Here is a 25,078-nt window from a genome sequence, read left to right as displayed (position 1 = left end):
CCGACAAAAATGTTTTTTTTTTGGAGAAAAAATTATATCTGAGAGTATAAGACCCCCTTAAGTTTAAATTAGAATTTAGAACTTTTGGAACTTGTTCATATGTTGACTTATAATCAACGAATTTGGTTTACCGCGTGCACGCACGTAAAAGATAATACAAACCCTCTTTAGTTTGGACGGTTTGTTGCCCCACTTTAGACCATGTGATGATACTCTTGGGAATTCTTGCTTTTAAATTATCAAATACGGGTTTTCGCGTGTATATAAATGAATCATTTTTAAATGCATCAAAGACAAATTATCTACAGAATATCACGCGGTCTGAAACGGTAAAACAAACCGTTTAAGCTAAAGAGACCAATATTGTAATTTTCTCCTTGATCATACAACAGCAAACGTTGGGTGGTTGTCAGCCTAGTCCTTCCATTTTGTCTTGTTTCGACGCAAGCACGAGACGTGCATCACTTGCTGGTTACATCAGCCTACTTTTTGCCCTTTCTGCTGTTTGGGTGCAAGATACCTGGATCGATAAATTTCCAGAGAATGTTTTTTTCGTAGGTGACGTCGTCGATTAATTAAGGTAGAGTTCAGGCTCCTTGGTAAAGCATCCCGGTTTAATAGCCGAGGTGTACAAGTTAACAAACTTATGGGTGCATGATTTTCACAAGAAATTTATTTTTCACTTAAGGCACAAATATTCAACTGTTTGTACAGCTGTACCTCGATAAAGCAAGCGATGAAATGCGAATAATTCAGAATTTCATAGCTGATAAGGTAACCAAAGAAAACTCTACCACAAAGAAGGGTTACGATTTCTTTCTCGGAAAAGTTCAGAATAAGGTATAGTACATTTATCATGTGTTCATCCGATCGACCAATATCGATTATAGAGCTGTTTCTTCTGTGACCGTCAGCTTTCAATTGGCCTAAGCCTTACATTTACCTGTCAATTTTGAAGTAAACTAGGTGGAGTCATTACTTTCGATATTTCATAGGCCTTTTATATAAACAACTCTTTAAAAAGTTATTCGTTCGTAGATTGTTGAATAAGCGCCTTTGAATCTCATTAATGGTGATTTTGGGCATTCGTCAAATGTCTTTATATATAACTGCCAATTTTGAAGTAACGTTATGCTACCACAGGAAACGCTTGTATTCTACACACTCTTTACACTCTACGAGGTTAAAATTTGCGAAATTTTGAAGAATATAATTTTTGTGCTGAAAAATTACTGACTGTTTTTCGATTCCTCCGATATCAGTATCATTACAATCACTGAAATAAAGCAACAAACAACAGATTTAAGCTAAACATTGGCTTAAATACAGAGCGAAACGATGAGCCGACAAAAAACAAACAAACAAACAAACAAAAAACTATAATATAATGCATACTTTCCGAGAATAAGCAAACATGGCAATTAAAATCAAGAAAACAAAAGCTTTGTCAATAAGGGTCAAATCGGGCTAGATTGCGTCAGATCAAATTGTCTTTATAAAAAAACGTAAGTGAAAAAGTATACTGCCAATTTGATCTAGCGTATCCCTTGCGTTACACTTGTTTGGTTTGCCAGTGGATTTCTGCGCAGTAAACAAGTGACACTTTGAGATAAGATGTTAGACTATGGTGTCTAGTAAGCTGTAAAGGGATCATGCATTTATGAGAAATGACCTTTCAGGGCACAGGGATTTATCTCCTTCAAAGGGTTTTGTCCCTAATCAGAAAGCGGAAACGTTATCGTATAATCAATTCCGACAATCAATCATCGCCGAGTAGTTGCTTCTAGATAATTCTGGATTCAATAATCAAACGCACAGAACAAATCCAGTCAGCAAGCTATCAATTGGAAGACCAACAGGGATACTCACAAAGACTGCATGGACATAATTCTGGCTGGCTCCAACAGCTGTTGTAGCTTGGCGAAAAAGCTTCCTAGTATGGGAAGGAACTACGACTACGACCGTAGTTAACTGTGGTCCATTAGTTTCACAAGAACGGGAAAAACCCCTTTTCTTATGTTTATACAAGTAACGAGGAAGACTTTCGCTTTCCCATCTTCCGGTCCAAACGCGTAGGCAAGAGGCTGTCGAAGCTGGAGGAATCTTGAAGCTGTTCCAAAGAATTGTGAGTACGTAACTTATACACAAGTAACTAGATCAGCAAACATACATGTTAGAATTCTAAAAAATCTACCTCAGCGTGTATCACTGAGCAAATGAAATGAGTTTCAGAGCACTGACGAAGGCAACGCGATGGACGGTGTTTAGTCAAAACTGCATGTGGATGACATGATTTCGCGAAACGATTTTGACGACCCGGTATTTAACGAATTCGTACAGGGAAAATGAAGAAAGGGCATTAACTTTCGCAAAAACGATGTCGACAAATTTTTTTTTTTTTCGAAAATAAACCTGGACGTCATTAAACCTTTCAAAACAGACTGCGTGGAACAAGTAAATATCTTCCTGGAGTCCGCAATGTTCCTGAACATCCAGGTATTCAGCACGAAAAGGGATCTTCTAGAGGAAGTCTTTGAGCCACTAACAACATCAGTTACATACGCCGGCCCTCTTCCATCCTTTTGAAATTCTTGTCACTGTTTGTAACTCGATTCTACCTCGAAGATTCATATGAGTTTTCAGTACTATAATTCTCATAAATTCCATGATAATCATTACATAAATGAATATTTTTCTGACAAATGCTTTTCTGCTTTGCACGTACTGCAATATTAGGAGCTTGTCATTCAACCTTGATAGTTTGCAACATTTATGCTCTCTGAATTATATTTGCTTTTCTCAATAGTGGGTCTCACTGAGATTGATGTTTGATTCTTTTTACACCAGAATCTCTGACATAAGTGATACTCATATCCCTCTCATACAACTCTCTAAACGTGAATTAAAAATGACATCTAAGCCATGGATAACCACCTCTTTAAGCCTAAGGGTCTAATTCAAAACAAAAACCAAACTTTTCAAGAAATACATGTATATTTCAACTAACTCTGTATATTATCGCACTAAATTCAAAGTTTATAGAAATAAAATTAATCACTTATTAAAATTAAGTAAAACAATTATCATAATAATTATTTCCATGTAAATGTGTCTGATTTTAAGAAAGTGTGGAAGGGGATAAAACAACTTGTTAATCTTAGATCTGACTCTACTCCCACTAAATTATTTGTCGAGGATCTTGAAATAAATAATCTTAGGTCAATGGCTGCTGATGCTTTTAACAATTTCTTTGCTATAATTGGATATAATTTGACAAAGAATATTCCTAGTGTGAATAAATCCCCCCTTTAGTATCTCACAGTTCCATCCCAAGATAGTTTCTTTCTATTTCCCACAGCAGCAGTTGAAATTGAAAATGAAATTATTGGGCTAGTCTACAGGGCCTTACAGCATACCAGTTGCTATTTTAAAAGCTACCAAACATGTTATGTCTGCACCTCAAAAAATTATATTCAATGCGTCCTTTTCTACTAGAATTGTCCCAGATTTATTCAAAATAGCTAAGGTTAACCCTGTTTTTAAAAAGGGTGAACAAGCAAGTCTACATAATTATCGTCCCGTTTCTATTCTCTCAATGTATTCATGAACTGTCAGAAAAGCTATTGCGTAAGAGAATATTAGAATTTTTGGAGAAGAATAAAGTAATTTATTGCAAACAGTGCAATGATTTTAGTAACTGCTCTGAAATTCTAGATTTTCATCTGTTTACAAATGATGCCAATCTCCTTTATAAACACAAAAATCTTAAAGTCCTTGAATGCAAAGTATACAATGAACTAGTACATATTCATACTTGGTTAAGTGCCAACAAACTTTCACTTAATATTAATAAGTCAAACTTTGTCATTGTCTACCCTCCAGAAAGAAAGTTACTTTTTCATGTCACACTCTCTTTAAATGGCACAAACATAAACCAAGAGTATTCAATAAAATATCTAGGTTATATTATAATTTTTTTTCTAATTTATCATGGAAAAGTCAAGTAGGCTATATTGCTATAAGATGAAGCGAATTATTGGGATTCTTTCTAAACTTTGTTATTATGTAAATTCAGATATCCTGGTTAAACTATATTATGCCTAACAATATATCACTTCTATATGATCTATCTATCTATCTATCTACTTCTTTACCCATGGTTTAATTTTTTGGGTAACACCTATTCTTCAACTACCAAGCCTTTGTTTATTTTTAAAAAAAGAGAGCAATGAGAGTGATGACTTTCTCTAAATTTCATGAGCACTCTAGTCCAATTCTCAAACAATTAAATATTGATAAAGTGCCTGACCTTGTCTTTCTTAATATTGCAGTCTTTATGTATAAATTTCAGAGTAGACGTCCACCATCTGTGTTTGATACTTCCTTCACTCAAGTCAATAAAAGACATAACTATAATACAAGAAGTGCTTCTAATATGTTCTATACTTTACCTAAGGTAAGGACAATTATGGAATATTCGACGTAAGATTTACAGCCCCCAAAAGATGGAACTCGATTAGTGAAAATTTGAAAACCTTCTCTTTTTCAAACTTCGAGGAATCAGTAAAAAGCGATCTTGTCAATAAATATCGGTTACTTGAGTCAAGTTACGCTAATTTTGGGATTTGCTAACAGCCAATCAATTTCATCGCTACTTAAGTTTCTTTTCAATAACAGTATGTTACCAGGAGTCCTACCCCTAACGACACACAATGTCCTTATTTGGCCAGGATAGGAAGCAAAACGTGTCGTCACATATCAAAAGAGACATTGACCTTGAAATGACGTCTTAATATCAACACGCCACTGTCTACAATTTCTAACTTTCTGTTTCGTTTTGAACTAATATGCCGGCGTAGTACTCTCTTCTGACGGCTTTGGATTTCAGTAACTACAGGTTCGTTTCTAGCTAATTTCAACTTAAAAAGGGCTGGATATGAAAATTTAGTTCAGTTATTGTATGGTTTTAAACGAGACACTCGCTCGTAAACTGTGTAGATACCTGTTTATGCAGAGCTCTTCTTGAGTTGATATTTCAACAACTGAGGAAGAATCCGGCAAAATAGCGAAGCGCCAAATTCATTTCCATGAGCCTCCCACTAAATGCACGAGGCTTGCGAGCTCTGTACTAACCAACATCCTTTTGATATTATCACGGTTGTTTGCCCGTTGCTCTTCTACGAAGTGAATGAAGCCATTGCCAGCTCACGCAACCACTGGCTTCGAAAATATAGTCTTTTGGGTCAGGCTTAATTTGTCAGGCTCAAGTTAGTAGCGTGATTTCATCGTTCTAATTAAGAACTTAATTTAATCAGGAGTTGTTTTTGAGTGGGGTGGAAGACATTTGATGCTTCAAGCAGCTAGAACGACTGTTTAGGGTGGAAAGTGCAGCAATAGTTATACTTCACTAATACTCATTGAAACGTGTTCCTTTTATATCCTTAACCAATAGATGACACACCAGAACAAGCAATTAGCAGTTTTTTTACAAGTTAATAAATTTGTGTTTATATTTTCACGACGCTTGAGTTAGAAAAGTAACTGTTTTCACGGGATTTCCGGTTGTCACTCGCTAAGAGACCTGAAAAACCGCTCGTGAAAACACGGCCTATGTACATGCTCTAAAATATTATATATAAACAAACAGAAGGCATTTTTGGAACGTTAACGTACATGATAAAATTTATAAGATATATTTTTAGATTTTCAGTCTTTCGAGAACATCGTTTGAAGCAGTAAAAATCTAGATATAAACTTGCGAATAAGGGTTGATAAGTCCCTATCAAGCAACGAAGCAATGAACAGTCCTTTCGCACCAAATTATTCTGATCTGAAATGTGACTATAGCTAAGCCACTTAATTTACTTCCGACGGAATGTATTCCATATGCACTTTTAGCCGAAATAGTGGCAGCCATTTAAAATTTTAGGTGACAAGCGTAGAACAAGATTTTTTGCGATATTTCGTTTATTTATCCCGTAAGCCAAACGTGACCTGTAAGTGAGGTAATTAGCTAGAATAGATAGATTTACATTTGTCATATAGCTGGAATTCTTGCAAAGGACTACTTTGTTCTGTTTCTTTTCCGTGATACTTTTGTGCGAAAACGCCGCGCAACTTTCTCTACTACTTTGGTAACATTATTTTACCTTTTTGCCTTACGCAGGAAGACGATTTCCGATATAGTCATGAGTGTCATGAGTGCCATCGGGTGCTGGATTTGCTTGCTGTTTTTCCTGGCGCTTGATGTTAACATGCAAATTATAACCATCAAGAAAGGTAACTTGACATGCATAGTTGCGGACTACTAGAGTCCTCCTTAGCAACAAAATCATGACCAACAGGTAGTTAGGAAAAACCCCATTTAACGACAAAAAAATAACAAAAAAGGAAATAAATAATTATGATAATGACAAGGACAGGGACAAGGACAAGGACAAGGATAATGATAAAGGGACAAGGAAATAATCCATGATTCAGACACTTCAGACAATTTATTGTTCGCAGAAGACTTGGAGGAGGGGATAGAGAAAAATGGCTTAAAATTCAATGACGAATTTTCACCCATGAACTGCTCCCCTTTTAAGCGCGACTGATAAATTGTTGTCCAGCTTCGGGCAAAATTATGGAATTATGCCAGTAAATGGTTAGTTTCGCCCGTTAGCCGCTTCAGTTATTACCTGGAGAGTTAATTCATGTGATTTGTCTTTACAGAAAAACGCCAAGCAAAAGCTTTATTTACTTCAGAACTTCACTATCTAGCCAAACAATGTACGGAAGAAAAGCACGCCTTCTTCGCCAGCAGCTTCATAGAACTTTTTACACAACTCTTGGGTACTATTGGAGGTTGTGATGGAAGAGAAAAATGCGCCATTGAAAATGTCCAAGTGGAATGCGGAGAACGGAGCATTACTCTGCGCAGAAGGGACATAGTTTATGTCCAACAGGTTTTTAATGTCCCTCTCACGGTAAAATTCGCTTTAAGAGTTCCCCTGCCAAGCAATACATCCGTGGTTGGTCTGAACCAGACAACTCAACAGATATCAAGTACCATTCTAGCATCCCTGAATGAAACAGATCTGCCTTTAAACATCAGTGGGGTTGCTTTGGAATATGACTTATCAAAACCAGCAGTGGTACGCATAGTTGGTCTCGTCTGTGACAAAGGAAAAGTTCTTAAAGGGACAAATTGTGGTAAGACCTGAATATAAGCAACTAGAACTCGCGTTTGTTTTTATCCTACTATGTTCAAATATAAGATCCAAGATTTTTGTGTACGCCTTATCTTGTGCTGACGACCTTAAGATCCCTTACACCCTTGTCATTAGTCTACGTTCTTGCAGTTGCGAACAGGGAGATGGGAAGTTTGAACTAAGGGAGGATTCCGCTTGCCCTACGGTCGCAAAAGACTTTTTTCTTTCTTTCTTTCTTTCTTTCTTTCTTTCTTTATTCCATTCTAAAATTACAAAGATAAATATAAAGTAAACAAGTAAGAGGAGAAATGGAAAAGGGCAAAAATATAGCAAGCTAATTAGATGCCCTTGTTTAATTGACAATAATAATTAGGGTAAAAAAGTTAACTTAACATGCATAGGAGAGGAAGAGGTATGAATTAATTAATACTGAGCAAAATAATACTGGAAGAGTGCTTTTTTAAAACGTTTTCTAGTCGCTAAGTTACGTATAGATAAAGGAAAGTCATTCCAATAATAACATCCAATAACAGTGGGGCAAAATTTCCTTATATTTATTCTGGAGAAACCGGGATTTAAGTGTTGCAGGGATGCACTTCGAGTAACGTAGTTATGTTGTTCAGATACCAGAGATAAGGTGTGATTAGACGGTTTTTCATCAATTTGAATCAATTTCAGTAGTGTTAATTAACTCAATTGTAACTTTCTTTTCTATTTGTCTCATCTCTCAGTAAGTTGTCCACCGGGATACTTCCTGGATACCTCTGATTGTCAGCCATGTGCAGTGGACCAATATCAACATCAAGAGGCCCAGACATCCTGTGTTCCATGTCCGTCTGGAACATCAACTTTAGGACAAGTGGCATCAAAAAGGCCTGAAGACTGTCGAGGTAACTTGGAACTGACATTTTAGGTCTATGATGGATTAGTTTTAGCGGTTCTGTTTCTCAATAACTTAACACCTTTTGAATTTCTAAATCTAATGTTGTTGAGCAAAGTCTACTGGCTACAACACGTTAAGAAAAAAGTGTTTTAAATAATTTTTAAGGTAGTGTAAGCCACTGTTGCTGATAATCAGCTGCAGCGATTTTGCTCATTTGACAAGTTGAACTGTTTTGGTCGTTTACAGATAACACTCCACCTTCCTTCAATAACACATGCCCGGGCAATAAGGTGTTCTACACCGGTAAATGTTCGTCTCATCGTACGTTACGACGATGGAAAGAGCCAATGGCAACTGACAATTCTGGTCACGTGTCTATTAGCTACCCTGCCATTCGACCTCCTGTCAACCTTAGTATCGGCCTGTACAATGTACTGTATTCCGCGATAGACAACAGTGGAAATCAAGCTAATTGCACTTTTGTAGTGCAGGTTGCAAGTGAGTCACCGCATTTGTTGTTATGAATAAAAGTAAATTATCAAAATTGTTAACTAAAATGATCTTAATTAACAATTATCATAATTATCATAAATCATAAAAAAAGTTATTACATTTAGTGAATTATCTTCTCCATTTAATGGGTTTTGTTTGAATGTGTTTTAGTCAGAGCCATGTGAGCCGATTAAGTAGCTTTGAAAACATTTCATATTCTTGTATACAATGTAAAACTGACCAGCCCAAACAATTCAGTAGTAAGAGCCGTGTAAGGGTCACCATAAAAGTAACATTAAATTGCAGTTTGATTCACTATGACGCACTTAAGAATATTTTGTTCTTTCACAATGCCTGTAAAACACACAAGAGCCAACAAAAAATGTTTTGTTTCGAGTTTTGTTATTTGGTCTAATCGTCGTAAAATGCTAGTTCGGATTTGGAAAGTCTCCTAATAGAGCTAGGACTTAAGTATGGTTTAAGAAGGAATCCTGCAGAATTTCGAGTAACAAGTGGACAAAAACATTGTACCGAGGTTATTTACATTGTATATCGGCAATTTCTATGCGGCTGTTTTAAATATCGTCTCAAAAGAAATCATTTCTAACAACGCCAAATGTCGACAACAAATTTTGAAGTTCATATGAAACACACAAAAATACTAGAGAAATTAAATGAAACTGACAATGAAATTTCACCTGCGCTCCCACAATTTCTCTTAACTTCGAATTTTATTTTCTCGAGTTCTTACGGATAATTGGTTTTGGTGTTATTTCAGGCAACTATTTATATCTTTAGCTTTTAGAAAATGCAAAAAGGATAATGATATACCGCAAATTATTCTGGTGCAGAGTTTTTAAATTGTTCACTAAAAACTGAAACTGCTCAATTTCCTATCTGAGAGGCTTTTGTTAAACATATATTAAAGGAAAACATGCTCATTCTTAGGAAAATCATGCCCAGTCCTCCAGCCACCAATTCATGGATCTATAGCCTCTCTTTCATGCGGATCCGCATTTGGTTCCCAGGCTTCCCTTGCTTGTGACACAGGATACCGAATGGCTGGATCGCCTTTGCGCTCTTGTAGACCAGATGGAACATGGTCAGGCAACGTGACTACATGTAACAGTAAGTATTTTTATTTTATAGATATCGATGAAATACCGATATTTCTTTTAGTTCCTAAAATTCGATTTGTTTTTTTCGTCCTGCGCAGTGAAGATACCATTCTTTTATCTTTCAAATATGAGGATATCGATTTCGTTATGCTTGCAGCCATGCGAAAGTTTTCTTTCAACAGTAGTGAAATTGAATTTGACCTTTGAACTCAGAATATTACATTTTCTTACAAAATTAAAAGTACTTACGTCATCGTTGCCTCTTGTTAAAATTGTCAATAGTCGGTAGCGCGCTGGACTGCAGATCGAGCCTTCTCCTGGAAAGAGACACTACCCTCACTGTGCCTCTTTTCACCCAGGCGTATAAATGGAAGCCGGTAAAATAAATGCCAGGAGTAACACTCAATGTAATTGCTGCGCTATGATAAACTTGGCTCCAAGCAGACTTTTAGGCCTGTTTAGCACTTGTTAGATTTGCGTAACACTAATGAAGAAACATTAACATCTTTTGTTTCTTGTGCTCATGCTTGTGCTTAATACTTTAGGGTTGAGATTGTCTCACAAGTGTGAAACAGGCTTTAAAGCTTTGGGAAAAGCAGCAACAATTTTATATTTACAGTATTAATATTTGTTTACAATTATTTTTTTTTCCTTTCCAATCAGTCGTCAAATGTCCAAGCATCGAAGCGCCATCTTATGGAATGGTATCTCCAAGTGCTTGCCAGATACCTTCTGGTGCACATTATAAAACTGAGTGTTATTTTATGTGCAATGTTACGGTCGGTTATCAACTTGAGGGCGTACCAATGGTAACCTGCCTTGAAAGTGGATCGTGGAGCGATGATACCACAAAGACAATTTGTAAAGGTACGACAAAATAAGTGACAGCAGAGCCACTGACCTACACATTATTGCCATTTCCTGGTGTTTTTAAATCAAGAAAACGAAATAATGTTTCCTAGTTTTAATCTCTGTGAAGTAAGCGAGTATGACTGTGGCAACATCCACAATCACAACAACGACAACAAAAAAAAAAGAAAAAAAAATTAGTGGCAAACACGGATAATGTCCTGTCGCATGGCCTTGGCAGATCTGAGGATTAGTTTTCTATACGTTTCAAATACACGTTATCGACAACTGTGTTGAAATTCAATTTCTTCAATCGTTTTCTATCAAAAAAGGCTTACTCCCTCTCTTATTGGATCTCAGATCAACATGTATTTCAAATAAACTGTTTTATCAACAGATATCCAAGCTCCCGGCATCACGTGTCCATCTGATATGGAAAATATCCCCACAAGGCCTGGCCAATCATATGCAATTGTGACTTGGCAGATACCAGTGCCCACCGACAACTCTAACGAGCCCCTGACGCTCACCGGTTTACGGCCTCCACAAAAGCTGGATGTTGGTAAAAAGTACATTACATACAAAGTGACCGACTCATCTGGTCTGAGCACAAGCTGTGCTTTTTTCATTCATGTCAAAGGTACATATTGCAATCATCTGTGTGATATCAAACAGTAACATTCATGCAACATCATGATCATCATGATCATCACCATCGTCATAAACATCATCATCATCATCGTTTAATTGCCTTTAAAGAAGCGGTATGTATTATGTACAGTAATTTAGGTAGGACGATTACACCTCTAGGAAAACAAACAAATAAACAAACAAACAAAAACAAACAAAAAATCACGAGTGTGTGACTGGGACAATTCAGTATAATTAAATTAAAAAGTCAATCGTTTTTTTTCTTTTTTTTTTGTTAAAAATGCACAAGCATGTTGAACAAGTGTTCAAATTTTAGGACCTTGGTAGAGTGTCGTGAATTAGTTAATATTTATACCGCAGTGATGCGATCGACAAAAAATAGAAAAAAAAAATAACTAAATAAAAAAAATCTGAGATCCTGACGGGATTCAAACGTTCTCTCAATTACTGGTCGGGTGCTCCAACCATTGAGCTTAGAGAGACTCAAGGGCAGCCTGGCTATTTACCAAGGTCATAGGGCACAAGCATCCTGCTCACTTCTAGAATCAGCTTTGCCAAAAGCATTGCATGTTTGATTATTAATGAAATATTCTGAACTCGCTGAATAAATTATTCAAATAAAATGATCATCTTGTAAGGAGACATTAAGCATTTTTTTTTTCAATGAAAAAACAGATCTTGAGCCGCCTAGGATTGCAAACTGTCCCGATGACATCTATAAGACGTCTAAAGAGAAATGGACGAAGGTATTTTTTCCAGGAGTCATCATCACAGATAATGTTGGCGTTCACTTATTTAAAACAAGCAGACCAAATGGAAGCGAGTTCACATGGGGAGAACACAACATAACTTATACTGCATCAGATAAAGCAGGAAATACCGCCCAGTGCCATTTCCAAGTAATCATTGGTGGTATGTAAAGCCTTTTAGGGTAACAATATGTGTTTATATGTTTTTCCACAATTAATCATAATAATTACAATTTACTCAAATGTGATTGGTGCACAAACTGCTCTATTTTGCTCTAACTAATCTGAAAAATTGTATTCGGACAGTGTAATCTAACAGTTGGCTGTAATCGGACAACTGTAATCGGACAGTTGCAGGAGCCAATCACTTTAAGTCCTCCCCACTAAATCCACCAATAACAACATTGATTTCATTAATTATAGTAACCAATTCAAGAGACTGGCTTTGTAAAATTGTGGAGGTGACTGCTCCGGTGACTGTTTTGAAAGAAACTTAATAGCCATTTTGCAAGCTAGTCTCCGTTATTTTAATCATGATATTTAAAAAAGAGCTCTTTTCCAAATAAAACTTTTAATTTTGTGGGAAACTGTAATTGTTATGATCAATTGGTAACGGGACATCATGTTGTCCAATTCGATCAGTCTATAATCATACTCGTGATTAACAAATCGGACTCCCGCTTCGCGGTCGTCCGATTTTGTTAACCACTCGTACGATTACAGACTGATCGAATTGGACTCCACTCAGTCCTATTATCATTATTAATCAGCACCTGTATGACCAGCTGCTACGTGGCTATCGTGTCAAAACACTGAAAACATAATGTGAAACTAGAATACGAAACATGGAGTTTTTTCCTTTAAATTTGGATTTTCTTCGCGATATAGTAAAGATTTTCCGAGAGTGAAGTTTTATTCTGGCGAAAATTTCCTAGGAAGACCGAAACTTTAAAACTGATATAAGTAAAAAGTAGAGAAAAACAAAATTGTTGAAAAATATGACGAGTTAATACAGCCACGTTGACTTCCCTTCGCTCCAGCTAAAACTTCTTCTGGGTCTCCAAGAACTTCAGAATAAATATAGTCTAATTTACACGTCACATTTCAGTTGCGTTGGATGCAGTTCTAATGATACCAAACGTATTGAAGTCGCTTTCAATCTGGAGTTCCCACCTAAACAGTACAAAAGAAAACGCGGCGACCATATGAGTATTCCGACGAAGTCCAATCAAGTCATAATTGCAAAGTATTATTTGGTCCTAACAGTCGTTTTAAAATGAGGGTCGTTCGTAAACAGAAAAATAATTATTGCTCTTTTTTTCCATGAAAAGCTAATCGGTGTCCAGATTTACCAACGCCCTTGAATGGAGCTAAAACATGTGATCAGTCGTCCTGCATCCTGCAGTGCCATGTTGGATATGACTTCGCTACCAATCAACCACAGTCATATATCTGTAGTCCTATCAAAGAGGCATGGGTGCCTTCAAGCAAAGTGCCAGATTGCTCTGGTAAGAATAAATAATGACAATTTGTTATTTAATAATCTGTAATTTATAACTCCCAGAGACCCGTGTGATACTCAGTCGCGCATAGAACATACATAAAACTTGCTTATTTTGCCAATGGTGCACTAGGAAATTTGTGCAATATCGACAGATGAGAGTGGTTTTTTACTACAATCAAGCAGCAAGTTTGCTTATGGTCAGCTGGCGAATCGTTCAAATAGAAATTACTTGATGTGCTCATAAAAGGAAATCGTTTTAGTAAGACTGAGCTTTGGGGCTATAAAAGTGATATAAATAACATGGGGATTTCAACCAAAACATATCGAGACTGAAAAAGAACTGGAATTAAAGGATGCAAGGGTTGGAGAATTGGGGAAAAAAAATCTACATATGCAGATGAATTTTCGCTAAACACAGTTGACGTTCGCATGTTAAGCACGACTGGTGAATTGCATCAGTAAAATTAAAATTTTATCTCGTTAATTACTTCATATAACAATTAGGAAATAATGCTAGCTTGAAACATGTCACTACCAATAAAAAATATAAGTCACCCTGCACAATTTTTTTTTTAACGACGTTTATTTTGACGCTGATTACTAGACGTAATAATCGTCAACGTTTTTCCGCTTAGTACTTTTTAGAATTCTCTAAATGTTCGAGTTTTTCAAAGTGCAGCCAAAGTTTTCCTCTTATGAGAAGAAAAGCGATCGCACAAGATCGAGCAAAACCCTCTGTGAACAAAAATAAATTTCAACTATTATTTTCAGTTTTCAATAAATGTTAGTTTTGCTAACGAGGTTTATTTTGACGCTGATTACTAGACGTAATAATCGTCAACGTTTTTCCGCTTAGTACTTTTTAGAATTCTCTAAATGTTCGAGTTTTTCAAAGTGCAGCCAAAGTTTTCCTCTAATGAGAAGAAAAGCGATCGGACAAGATCGAGCAAAACCCTCTGTGAACAAAAATAAATTTCAACTATTATTTTCAGTTTTCAATAAATGTTAGTTTTGCTGGCCGAGGTAAATTTATTTCTGACTTGTCTTTATAGGAGCACAGCAAGCAAAAGTCTTACTCGCCACGGAGCTTCATTACCTACCTGTCAAGTGTACAGAAGAAATGAAATCTCGAATCGCCAGCAATTCCATTCCGCTTTATACTCAATACTTGGGTAAACTTGGAAGCTTTAATGGAAATGAAAAGTGCACTATTGAAAATGTCAAAGTGGAATGTGGAGAACAGGGCATTAGGCTTATTAGAGGACGCATAGCCTACAGCGAACATTCTTTTAAAGTTCCTCTTACTGTGACATTTGATGTGAAAGTCCCACTTCCAAGCAATGCTTCCCTTGTTGACCTGAACCAGACAACTCAGCGACTATCAAGTAACGTTCTTACATCCCTGAATAAAACAGACCCGACTCTGAACATCGGTGGAATTGTTTTGAAATGTGACGCATCAAAACCCCCAGTGGTACGAGTAAAAGGCCTTGGCTGCGACAAAGGACAAGTTCTTAAAGGGATTAAATGTGGTAAGACCTAGCCATAAGTAAGCAACTCTCTTGATTGTTTTCGAATCACATTGAAATGATAAACACATCTGGATTTATAGTTTGGGAGTTTGCAAGGGAGTGGCAAGGGAGGGTTCTGATCCCCTGCTCTGACCTCCGCTCCCACCTACATACATACACACATACATACTTTATTGACTTTCCCTTTAGAGGCTTTTCAAAGACAATACAATAATAATTTAAAACTACTTAAAAACTCTAAGATTCATTAAGATTAATTAACTAGAATTAGGAATCTATAAAATCCTTAATAAGTTTACGTTTAAGATAAAACTTAAAAGCAGATACTTTCTCGAGAGTTTTTAGAGAGCTATCCATGGAGTTCCAGATACTGACTGTTCTGTAGTAGAACGTTCTCTGACCACTGGCAGACTTAAAAAGAGGAATGTTCAGCATTTGTGAACTTCTTGTGGCACGTCCGCTTATTTCTCCTCGCTTACTGAACTGGGAAGACAGATACTCCGGCACGCGAGATGTTAGACATTTGTAGGCCATGATAGCGCTCCTGAAATATAACTGAGTCGTGACTGGTAGCCATTTAAGCTCTTTTAAAACTGGTGTGATGTGATCATATTTGTGTGTACTGGTCGCAATTCGAGCGGCAAAGTTCTGAATACCTTGTAATTTATTTATATTACTTTTTGATGTATTCGCCCACACGTTCGAACAATAAAAAAGTTTACTAAAAACTAAAGTATTTATAATAGTTAGTAGGGTGCATTTGTCAAAAACATGCTTTGTGCGGCTTACGCCCGGTCGGTAAGACTTAGGTCTGGTATCAGTAGCTTTAACCTTGAAACTAATACTATCTACTTTCTGTTCTATTTGTTTGACTTCATCTCTCAGTAAATTGTGCACGTGGATACTATTTTAACAAAACTGGTTGCCAAGCATGTGCAGTGGACCAATACCAAGATCAAGAGGCCCAGACCTCCTGTGTCCACTGTCAGTCCGGAACATCAACTTTAGGGAAAGTGGCGTCAAAATGGCCAGAAGATTGTCATGGTAATTTTGAAGTGGCATTTTATTTCTTTGATTGTTTGTTTGTTTGTTTGTTTGTTTCTTGCTGACCTGAATTACCTTGAAGAGTTCTGGATCTTGTATATCTTTTTATTATTATTATTATTTAAAACACAGTACATGTTTTAGGTATCTTAAAAAATCTCTGTCGTAATTTTAGTATATCACTTAGGGGTCGGCACTTTTTTTTTCATATTCATAATGCGTGCGCACATCATGTGCGATGCCATTGCGTTATTTTGATTTCTAAAGAAGAGGGTTCTGGGTAAGCACGTGTTTGGAGGCGCGTGAGAGCGAGTGTCAGGTTTCTTCTGGGAATACGATGTACTTTCGGTTTCAGGTGTTTTCTGAGGATGGGGAGTAATGCATTGAGTTATGCACTATTTAAGAAATAGAAAACATATACCGTGTTTCTATCGAGTAAAAGAAACACTATCTATCAAGAAATAGATAGCGAGTAGCGTAACCAATCAGAGAACGGCATTCGTGATAGAACGCTAGTAGATTTATACTAAAACTCGATAGATGCAAGGGGAACATGTTCTATTTTTTAAGAAAACAAGCACGCGAGGAAAAAAATACAACTTGTTTACTTTGATCATCAAAATGTAAATTATGTTTGGTCGCATCATCATTACGTCAACAGCTCGAGCTAGTCTGTGTTTCTAACAAACTTTAGTATAAATCTACTAGCGTTCTATCACGAACGCCGTTGTCTGATTGGCTACGCTATCCACTATCTATTCTGTAATAGATTGTTAGTAGCATAGCAGTGTATCCTTGTTAACAAAATGACGGCAGCCTCTTGGCGTTTTCGAAGTGTCTGTGATGAGGATTGAGATAAAGTTTTGAACGACTAGAGGCTTTATACTAAAACAATTAGATTATTCGCTCTCGATTTCCATGCGATAGAAATCTCGAGCTCATAATCTAATTGTTTAATTAATAGAAGAACGATTTTTAAACATAAAGCCCGCGTAATTTCTTAGGGCTGTTTTCTGATTCTTCGTAGACAAGTTATGGGTATGTCAACAACCCATCGGCCCCCTCCCCTATAAAAACACTCTTTTTATTCCAGGTTTTGTTTTAAGAACAGTCTTTCATTTAAAGCTTTAAATTATTGTCCGCAAACGTTCCCAAGAGGTACAAGACACAGTTGTATCGTCACTATCACGCTGAGCGTGAATTTCTCCAATCCACGTTTGCCGCGTCTGTTAGGACTTGCCATTAATTTTGCTGATGTTTTATTATTTCTACGCAGAGAGAAGAAAAACAGTGAGGTCTAATCAAATCCAAATAATATCGAGCACCGTCGCAGGACTCCTAGCACTTATTGCTCTGATTGTTATGGTTTTCGTTCAAAAACGCTATCTGTAAGTTCTTCAGCGCCCATATGAACAATATATAATAGCATGGCAACAATTAGCTTAGCCTAGAGCCTTGGAAAGAAGAACATAACATAGCATACCATAGCGGAAATTAGCTTAGCGCTTAACAGCATAAAACATAGGATAGCATAACATAGACGAACGTATGCGTAGCATGGCATAGCATAGTGTAGCATCGGCATAGTATAGCGTAGCATCGGCATAGGATAGCATAGCATAGCATAGCGTAGAATAATCGAAATATAACAGAAGACAGCAAAGCAGAGTCGTCAAGGGGAATAGTGACGAGATTTCGATTTAAAACGTCTTACTAGACTTGCGTTTAGTTTAGTCATTTATGTCTCTTTCACTTGGTTAAGTTCCCATATATACTCGATATACTGGATATATTACTACTGCAACCGTGATAAAAGAATGACATCCAATCTGGCTCACACAGCGGAGGAAAATGTGGCCGGCTCTTCAAGGTCTCCACTTCTCTCCCTTGAAAAAAGTGAAACCTTGGTTAAGGTAGGTTAAGTATTAAATATTCTACTACCATGCAAAAGAAAAACGAAAAACGTTCACTCCTTGAACGTCGTCTGGTTTCAGAGCGAAATCGCAGTCATCCTTAGAGTAAAATCCATTTAAACTGGCTTTGTCGTCTGGATGATAAAACGGAAGCAGCTAATCAATGATTACAGCAGATTTAGTGTTTTATTCCATTAAGTAGTGCAAAACCGCTCCAGAATGGTGGTCTAGTGGGGCAGTGAAACGCGAATCAAGTATAAATTGATAAACCAACAAATGACAAGGCAAGTATGGTTGAGATTGGGAACTAATGAGACGGAATGTGAACGACAGACCTTGCAGTAGAGCATGATGTAGACAATTCCCGCTGTAAAACGTTTAATATCATTTGTGAGAACAAGAAAAGAATTCATTTATATATCTACCAGCTAAAAGGTCTGAGCACCCTCATCAGCCATAGCATGGCTTCATCATGCCATTTTGAGGTTACTATTTTTATTTTCTCAGATAGAAAATGAAGCGGACCGGTATCCACCAAACTGCAGCGACGAAACTCTACACAGTCACCTTACCACATCAGTTCCAAAATACATTACAAAATCAGATGCCACATTCACTAGTACTGGAGGAGAGTTGAGTGCACCATTGGAATCCAACGTACGCATAATCGTTCCTAGAGGTGCGATTCCCGCTGGAACAAACCAACATGTCTTCTTTGGAGTGTTCTCAGACGAGACACCATTGTTGCAGGGTTTCTCGGAGGCACCCGATAAGACTCTTATTTCTCCCGTGGTTGAATGCGGGCCTCATGACATCCACCTGTCAAAGCCAGTCGAAATTATCGTTCCGCATTGCCTCTGCTTAAGAGAAGCAAAAAAGGAATCAATAACTGTCTATAGATGTGGCAGTTTTTCTGCTGAATTGGAAGGTAATGTTAGTTTGTTTGTTTTACCCAGGGGTCCTCGTTTCTTAATTCAACACGAGAGGTAACATCTCTCATAAAGATCATACTCTCCCTTGATACCAAACGAAGACGTAGAAATCACTTGCACAGGGAATGGCATATGTGTAGACATAAGCATAAACACAGATGCATACAAGTTATAAGTTATAAGTTATGTTTAGGCACAATGCAACAGCATAGGCATTGACATAGGTTTTACGCGTTGGCACAGCCACATCACCATGGCTTGTAGTTGATCGTTGTTAACAGGAAATCATAGTCCATCTAATGTTTGATACTAGGTCGATTAAGCTGGGAGAAAGTGCCTAGTAAATCGGAGAAAAACAGTCAGTGCAAGTCTTGGTTTACAGTGGGAAAAGACTGTATTCGCATAAAAACCAAGACTTTTTCACTCTGGAGCATATTTGCTTGTGGCGGGCCAAGGAGAAAGAGAGCGACAGTTTTTTCCAGCAGACCGGATCCCAAAAGCGACCTTATCTACTTACGATTCTTCGTGTACAGTGATAACGAGGATTCTAAGAAGGTAAGTGATCGATTGAACGATAGGCATAACATAAGATAGGGTGAATAGATGGATGGATAGATAGATGGATGGATGGATGGATGGATTAGTCGGCTCTGAGCAAAGATAGTAAATGACAAGAGCATAAAAAGGTACTACTCTAGAAAGAATTGCAGATCTTATTTGTACAAGATGTTTTTTGTAGGACATTCAATGGCTTTACTTATTTGGTATCGCACTTAAATATCTTTTTCATTTACTTATTCTTTGCACAAGCGCGTGGAGTTGAAAGATAGAGAACGGTTTCCTGACTCGAGGGTAGCCAGGGAGCAGCCCTTTAGAATGTACAGTGACAGCAAAGTGATCACAGTAAAACTCACTAAGCTTGAAGAAGGATGGGAATTCGACAAGACCAACGACACGCAGGTAATTTACTGTGTCTTTTAATCCAAAACGGGATCATGTTAAGACTCACAATCGATGTGGTATTTGTTTGGAGGATTCCTTAGCGTCACAGGTGGGCAATTAAGTCGGCCAAGAACAACAGAATAGTGGTCACTTTAATTTACGACCACGGGATCATCGGTTCATCTGGGTTAGTATTTTTTTCTTTCTTTCTTTCTTTCTTTTTTTTTGCTAAAAAAGCCCATGCTAACACTGCGAACAACTGGCAAAGATGGCAAATTTTTTTTCTTATGGCTCCTTTTGGTTTTACTTGTTGTTAATCAGCTTCTGGTACCAAAGGCGTTGTGTCACGAATTTTACATATTATCTTTGTCTTAATGCATACACTGTTTATTGGCTAGAAAAAGGGAAGTAAGTTGGTGTAACGGTGGCCAAATCTTTCGGCTTTTGCGTTTCTTCGACACCTTTTAATACACATTCCATTCAATTACAAACGAGGGAATACTGGGCTCCTGGCTCTCTTCTTAACTCAATTGTCCCATAACAAATCTCCCGTGGAGTTCGAAGCCTCTTACAGCCGCGAAAAACAGCAAAAGCCATTGATTTGTTCGTCTCTTTGATATCGACTCCCTCTCAATTTTTAACATCAGCCAAATTGATACCTTTCTTTAATCTAAAACGTTGTTATTACTCAGCAGCTGGTTATATCTTATCGTCTGTAGATATACCAGTACGAGAAAGGCAGTGGGAATGGATTTCGCTCTAACAATGCCTGCGATTTTCCTGTGAAACCAGAGGATGGTCGAGATGTAAACGGGTTTTCTTGTATGGTGGAGTTTCAACAGGAGGGCTACAACCAAGAATACTCAATCTACTTGAATCCAGGGTTTACGCCTTTGAAGGTAGAGGAAAGTACCTGCTACAGTAGAGGAAGCCAGCTTTCACCCTCGGACGTAGAAGGGGGGAGGGATGGAAGTGGATGCCACCTTCATAAAGTTTTCCGAAGTTCTGTAAAGATGATGTACTCTAAGGGGCTCAAACTTTCAGTAGCTGCATGATCAATAATTATCTCCTTCGCGGAAATATTGATATGTCAATTTTGCGTCCTTCATTTTATACGTTGTTGTCGCAACCGCATATTTCATGTAGTTTTGGCCAGAAATCAACTTTTTAGACATATTAATGTATTTTATTTTCAGTTTTCTTCATCAAATTCTAGAAATTCACCAATTTTTACTTTTCATAAACATTCTGATTCTTAATTTTGTATTAATTTCCGTTATTTAGTGACTTTTAAAGAAAATAGAAAATCCAAGATAATGGAGCTAAGAAGGGGGTCAAATAACGTCATATAACGTCATAACCAACAAACATGGTATCATTTTGTAGAGCAAGCTCGGGACTATCTAATCAATGTAAATTTATTTCACTGTGCCTTAAGAGAATGAGAACCCTAGGGGGATTCCATCTACCCCCTTTCCTTGTACCACGGTGGGGGGATGAGTTAGCTTGTGCCTTCGAGAGTCAATTTGACCGATTCGATTCGATTAGATTCGGTTATATGGTGATTCGTGAAACAGGGGCATGATGACAGAAAATGTAACTCTATGTTTCCAAAATGGTTAGATTGGTCATTTTGAACCATGAAGTTGGGAAATCGTTACTGTCAAAGCCAACTCGAAAACACCGGGTTATTTTGGTCTATACTACATCTTTTATAAGCGGGATGGGGAAAAGGGAAAATCCGGCCCCTAACTAACTTTAATAATAGATTAGCAGTGATATTCAAAGTTAGAGAGTTTCTAGAATGCCAATTAAGCAACACGGGGTGATCGCTTCATGGTGACAAGCAGCCGCTATCTTGGATTCGCGATTTGGGAAGTTCCTGCTATTTTAACATGATAAAGAGAAAGAAATCACATCACCAAAGATGACTCAAATCAAATGCAAATCAACTAAGCAAATTAAGCAATGCTAAAACGTCTTTAAAATAAAAAAAATGTAACTCAAACGTTAGCGTAAAGTATGGCAATAAAAGATAAAAAGTAAGAAAATAAATAAACAGGCCTGTCAAAAAAGGATGCTATGGAAAAATCAAGCTACTTCCCATTCCACACCGGCTTGTTTGAAAACAAACTTCAGATAAAGTTCAAAAACTTTCGCACATTACACTTGAATAAACATGGTAAAGCCGAAATTTGGGACAACTTCAGCAGGTAGCGCAGGCTGGCGTTTCACGTAATATTGTTTCCGGAGAAGTGCTAAACAACTCTTCCTACTCTACGAAGGTGATTAGTATTATATTCTAACTTGGCATTATTTTTATGCTCGTTTTTATAGCGGCAGAGTATCCGGCGAAAGCCCGCAGCAGGGGGCCTAAGCGTCACTGCTTCTAGAAACACCCACGCGATAGCTGGATGCTCAACCTCGACAGGGCCCGAAGAGGAGGATGACGACTGTGACAGTCACAATCAGGAAGGACGATCATCACCAGGTTCTTAACAAGGGTTTAATTATCATCATAATGAAAATGGTTTATCGAATAGCACCTATAGAGAATCGGAAAACATATCTCATTCTTTTAATATTTCCCGAGCCCTTTGGCAAGGAATCCCAATTAAAAGAGCTTTGAGAAAATGCAAGTATAGTGATGTTATTTCCTAACAAATAGACTAAGAAAAAAACAAACAAACAAACAAGTGACATGAGCGAACTTCCAAGCAAAAACGCATGAAAAAGAAAATGAGAGGAAACGAAACAAGACGAGACAAGATCTACAAGATTACAGGAGACATGAGGAGTTACAAACGAACTTGCACAATCACTGTTACATCAGCTAGATCACCGAGACGCTAACGATAATTAAAACAGCTTTCTATATAATTACAATTTGTTCGCAAAATCATTTGCATACCAGTCTTTATAAAACATTGCTGATGTGACTGCTGTTTAGTTTTTGCTGTTGCAGTTCCATTTGTCTGAGATGAGCGCGTTGAAAAAAAAAAAAAAAAAAAAAAAATAGGAAAGAAAAGAAAATTCACGAGCAAAAGATTTCAGACATAGGCCTTTTGCTAGGCCATACCGCTGAGTGGCAATACATTGAGATGTTACAGGAGGGGACCTGATACACTAGCTGTTTTTACAGGGTGATCCAAGATGTAGTGAGCACGACATATTAATAGTTGATTATTATATTTTTTTTAGATTCTCGGAGAGAAAATGGACACGTTCAACGTGACCACTTTTTCACATCACTGGGCCTAAGCGATGACAAGCAGGTAACAGAAAACATTCTCTGTGGTATTAGCCACTATGTCGGAGTCAAGTGGAAGCTCGTTCTTCGAAAACTGTCCATCGAAGAGGCGATCATAAGAAATTTGGATGAGGACTACAAGAACGCTTCGGTTGGTGAAAAGTGTTACCAGGGGCTTTTAGAGTGGAAGGACAGTCAAGGCCCTCAGGTAGCAACGATTAAAACTCTGTGTGACGCCTTGCGTCTCGTGGGTTGCTCAGAAGCTATGAAAGCATTGCAGAGAGAAATTGCGTCACAAAACAATAACTGCTAAGTTTGAATAGAACTTGGAATCATTGGACTGGGAACATGTTTCATAATTTCGAAAAGTTTGTGTTCATTGTTTTGGTAGCCGGCCCTGTGAATCAACCTTACTACCTTTTCCTCTCTGAAGGTGTATATGAGGCCCTGCGTTCACATTCCACCGGCCAATGCAATCGACAATGTCCGCTATGAGACGAACCTGTAGGAAATCGTGATAGTTGTATTCATCATCTTGGACTGGATATTAAATTAGTTTTCTTGAATACAAAAACCATAATTCCTTACAGGCGAGTCTCCCATTCTATTGTTGGGTGAATGGCTGGGAAATTATCTCAGGGAACTCGCTGTGACAGCAAATTAAAGCAATATTAATGTTTCTCCTAGGAAAAAGGGAAGGTTATAAATTTGCTCGCAACTAGAAAGTTATTCTAGAAATGCCAATTTGTTAGCTACTTTAGTCCTCGCCCAAACGATGACAAATTGGCCCTTTCTGGTTCTCCGTTTCGGTAGTCAAGGGATTTCGTTTACGCAGGTGTACAGGAAAACAACAATGTGGGGCGTAGCCAGCCATGTTTTTTTTTTTTTTTTTTAATTTAAGCCTAAATTGTACAGCATAAGTCGTATGCCAAATTTTTCCAACGCCTTAAAAAAAAAAGAACAACAACAGTCAACTAAATTTTCATTCGCAAAACTATTTCAAAATTCTGCTTTGTTAACAACCTTCCAGCATTTTTTCATGTATATGATTCAAAGTCGTTATTTTGTTTTTCAAAATAAAACGTTGATATGGCGGTGATTCGCTATTGAATAGTAAATATATATATATATGGCCTTTTGGCTACTAAAAAAAAACATTTACGGAAATTCTTGTTAAACCCGTGCTCAATGACTTAAAGGCTAGCTACGCCCCTGACAAAGATAATAAAATGCAGTATTGTACAGCCCCAACGGCTTGGCTGCTACCAGCCTTGCCGTTGTATATTCTACCGAGAACTTTGAACTTAGACATTTTTTAAGGAAAAACAACGCAGCATTTTTTTTTTTAAACGGGAAATGTTTTTCAGTTCCGCCATAAAACTTTAAACTGTTTGTAACTCGATAAAGAAAGTAACAAAAAATGTAAATGCCTCTCGATTTTATACATGTAGCTGAAACGATATCTAAAGAAAAATGTGGCACGAGAAAATATATTTGTACAATCCCTTTTCAGAAAACTTCGCAGTCAACGGTAACGAGCTCGAGGAGAAAAAAATACCGTTCTTATTACAGCTAAACTTCCTTGAATAGGGACGATGTGTTTTTACATGCAATCACCGTCAGTTGTCAGCTGGCCTAATATAGACGTTATATGAATCTATCAATTTTGTAGTAAACCTTAGGCATACAGTAGAAACAGCTTTTATATTAACAGGAGATACTTATTTGTTCGTAGATTGTTAAATATTAGCCAGTGAGTCTCTCTTATGTAACTCCTTTTGCATTGAATTTTTTGTAAATTTAGAGCTATAACAGTGTTTTGATAAACTAACTTAAAGTCCATTATATAAACAACTTTTTGTTGAAGAGGTTTCCTTGTAGATTGTTGAGTAGTTGTCACTCTCTCACTTGTGGTTTTTACTTCATGGTATGTACTTCATACCATGAGGTATAGTGATGGTTGGATTTGTCACTCCATTCCCGTTAGACAATTAATTCATGCATTAAATCCGCATTAAACATGAAT

At 37.3% G+C, this 25,078-nt stretch overlaps 1 protein-coding gene and 1 pseudogene across 2 annotated transcripts in view; one reads left to right on the top strand and one right to left on the bottom strand.

The window, feature by feature from the left end:
* The window catches only part of LOC149096434 (adenosine receptor A3-like), a 319,741-nt pseudogene that overhangs the window by 130,863 nt on the left and 163,800 nt on the right, over positions 1-25,078 (bottom strand). The gene's annotated exons all lie outside the window — the stretch shown is intronic.
* Positions 1,580-24,918, top strand: LOC110048882 (uncharacterized). The gene is made up of 20 exons (XM_089280746.1): positions 1,580-2,125; positions 6,167-6,279; positions 6,715-7,194; positions 7,925-8,083; positions 8,323-8,574; positions 9,517-9,696; positions 10,350-10,553; positions 10,933-11,175; positions 11,862-12,098; positions 13,267-13,443; positions 14,492-14,971; positions 15,857-16,015; positions 17,292-17,403; positions 17,820-17,928; positions 18,436-18,856; positions 19,174-19,415; positions 19,671-19,820; positions 20,522-20,701; positions 22,140-22,293; positions 23,004-24,918. Exons 2-20 carry the CDS (start codon positions 6,189-6,191, stop codon positions 23,363-23,365), a joined length of 4,392 nt encoding a protein of 1,463 aa, XP_089136872.1. The 5' UTR covers positions 1,580-2,125; positions 6,167-6,188; the 3' UTR covers positions 23,366-24,918.

This window comes from Orbicella faveolata, unplaced genomic scaffold (assembly GCF_042242905.1).
Source record: "Orbicella faveolata isolate gen_17 unplaced genomic scaffold, um_ofav_v1 contig_48, whole genome shotgun sequence".
NCBI classification, from domain to species: Eukaryota; Metazoa; Cnidaria; class Anthozoa; order Scleractinia; family Merulinidae; genus Orbicella; species Orbicella faveolata.
This window is presented reverse-complemented; position numbering and strand designations above follow the sequence as displayed.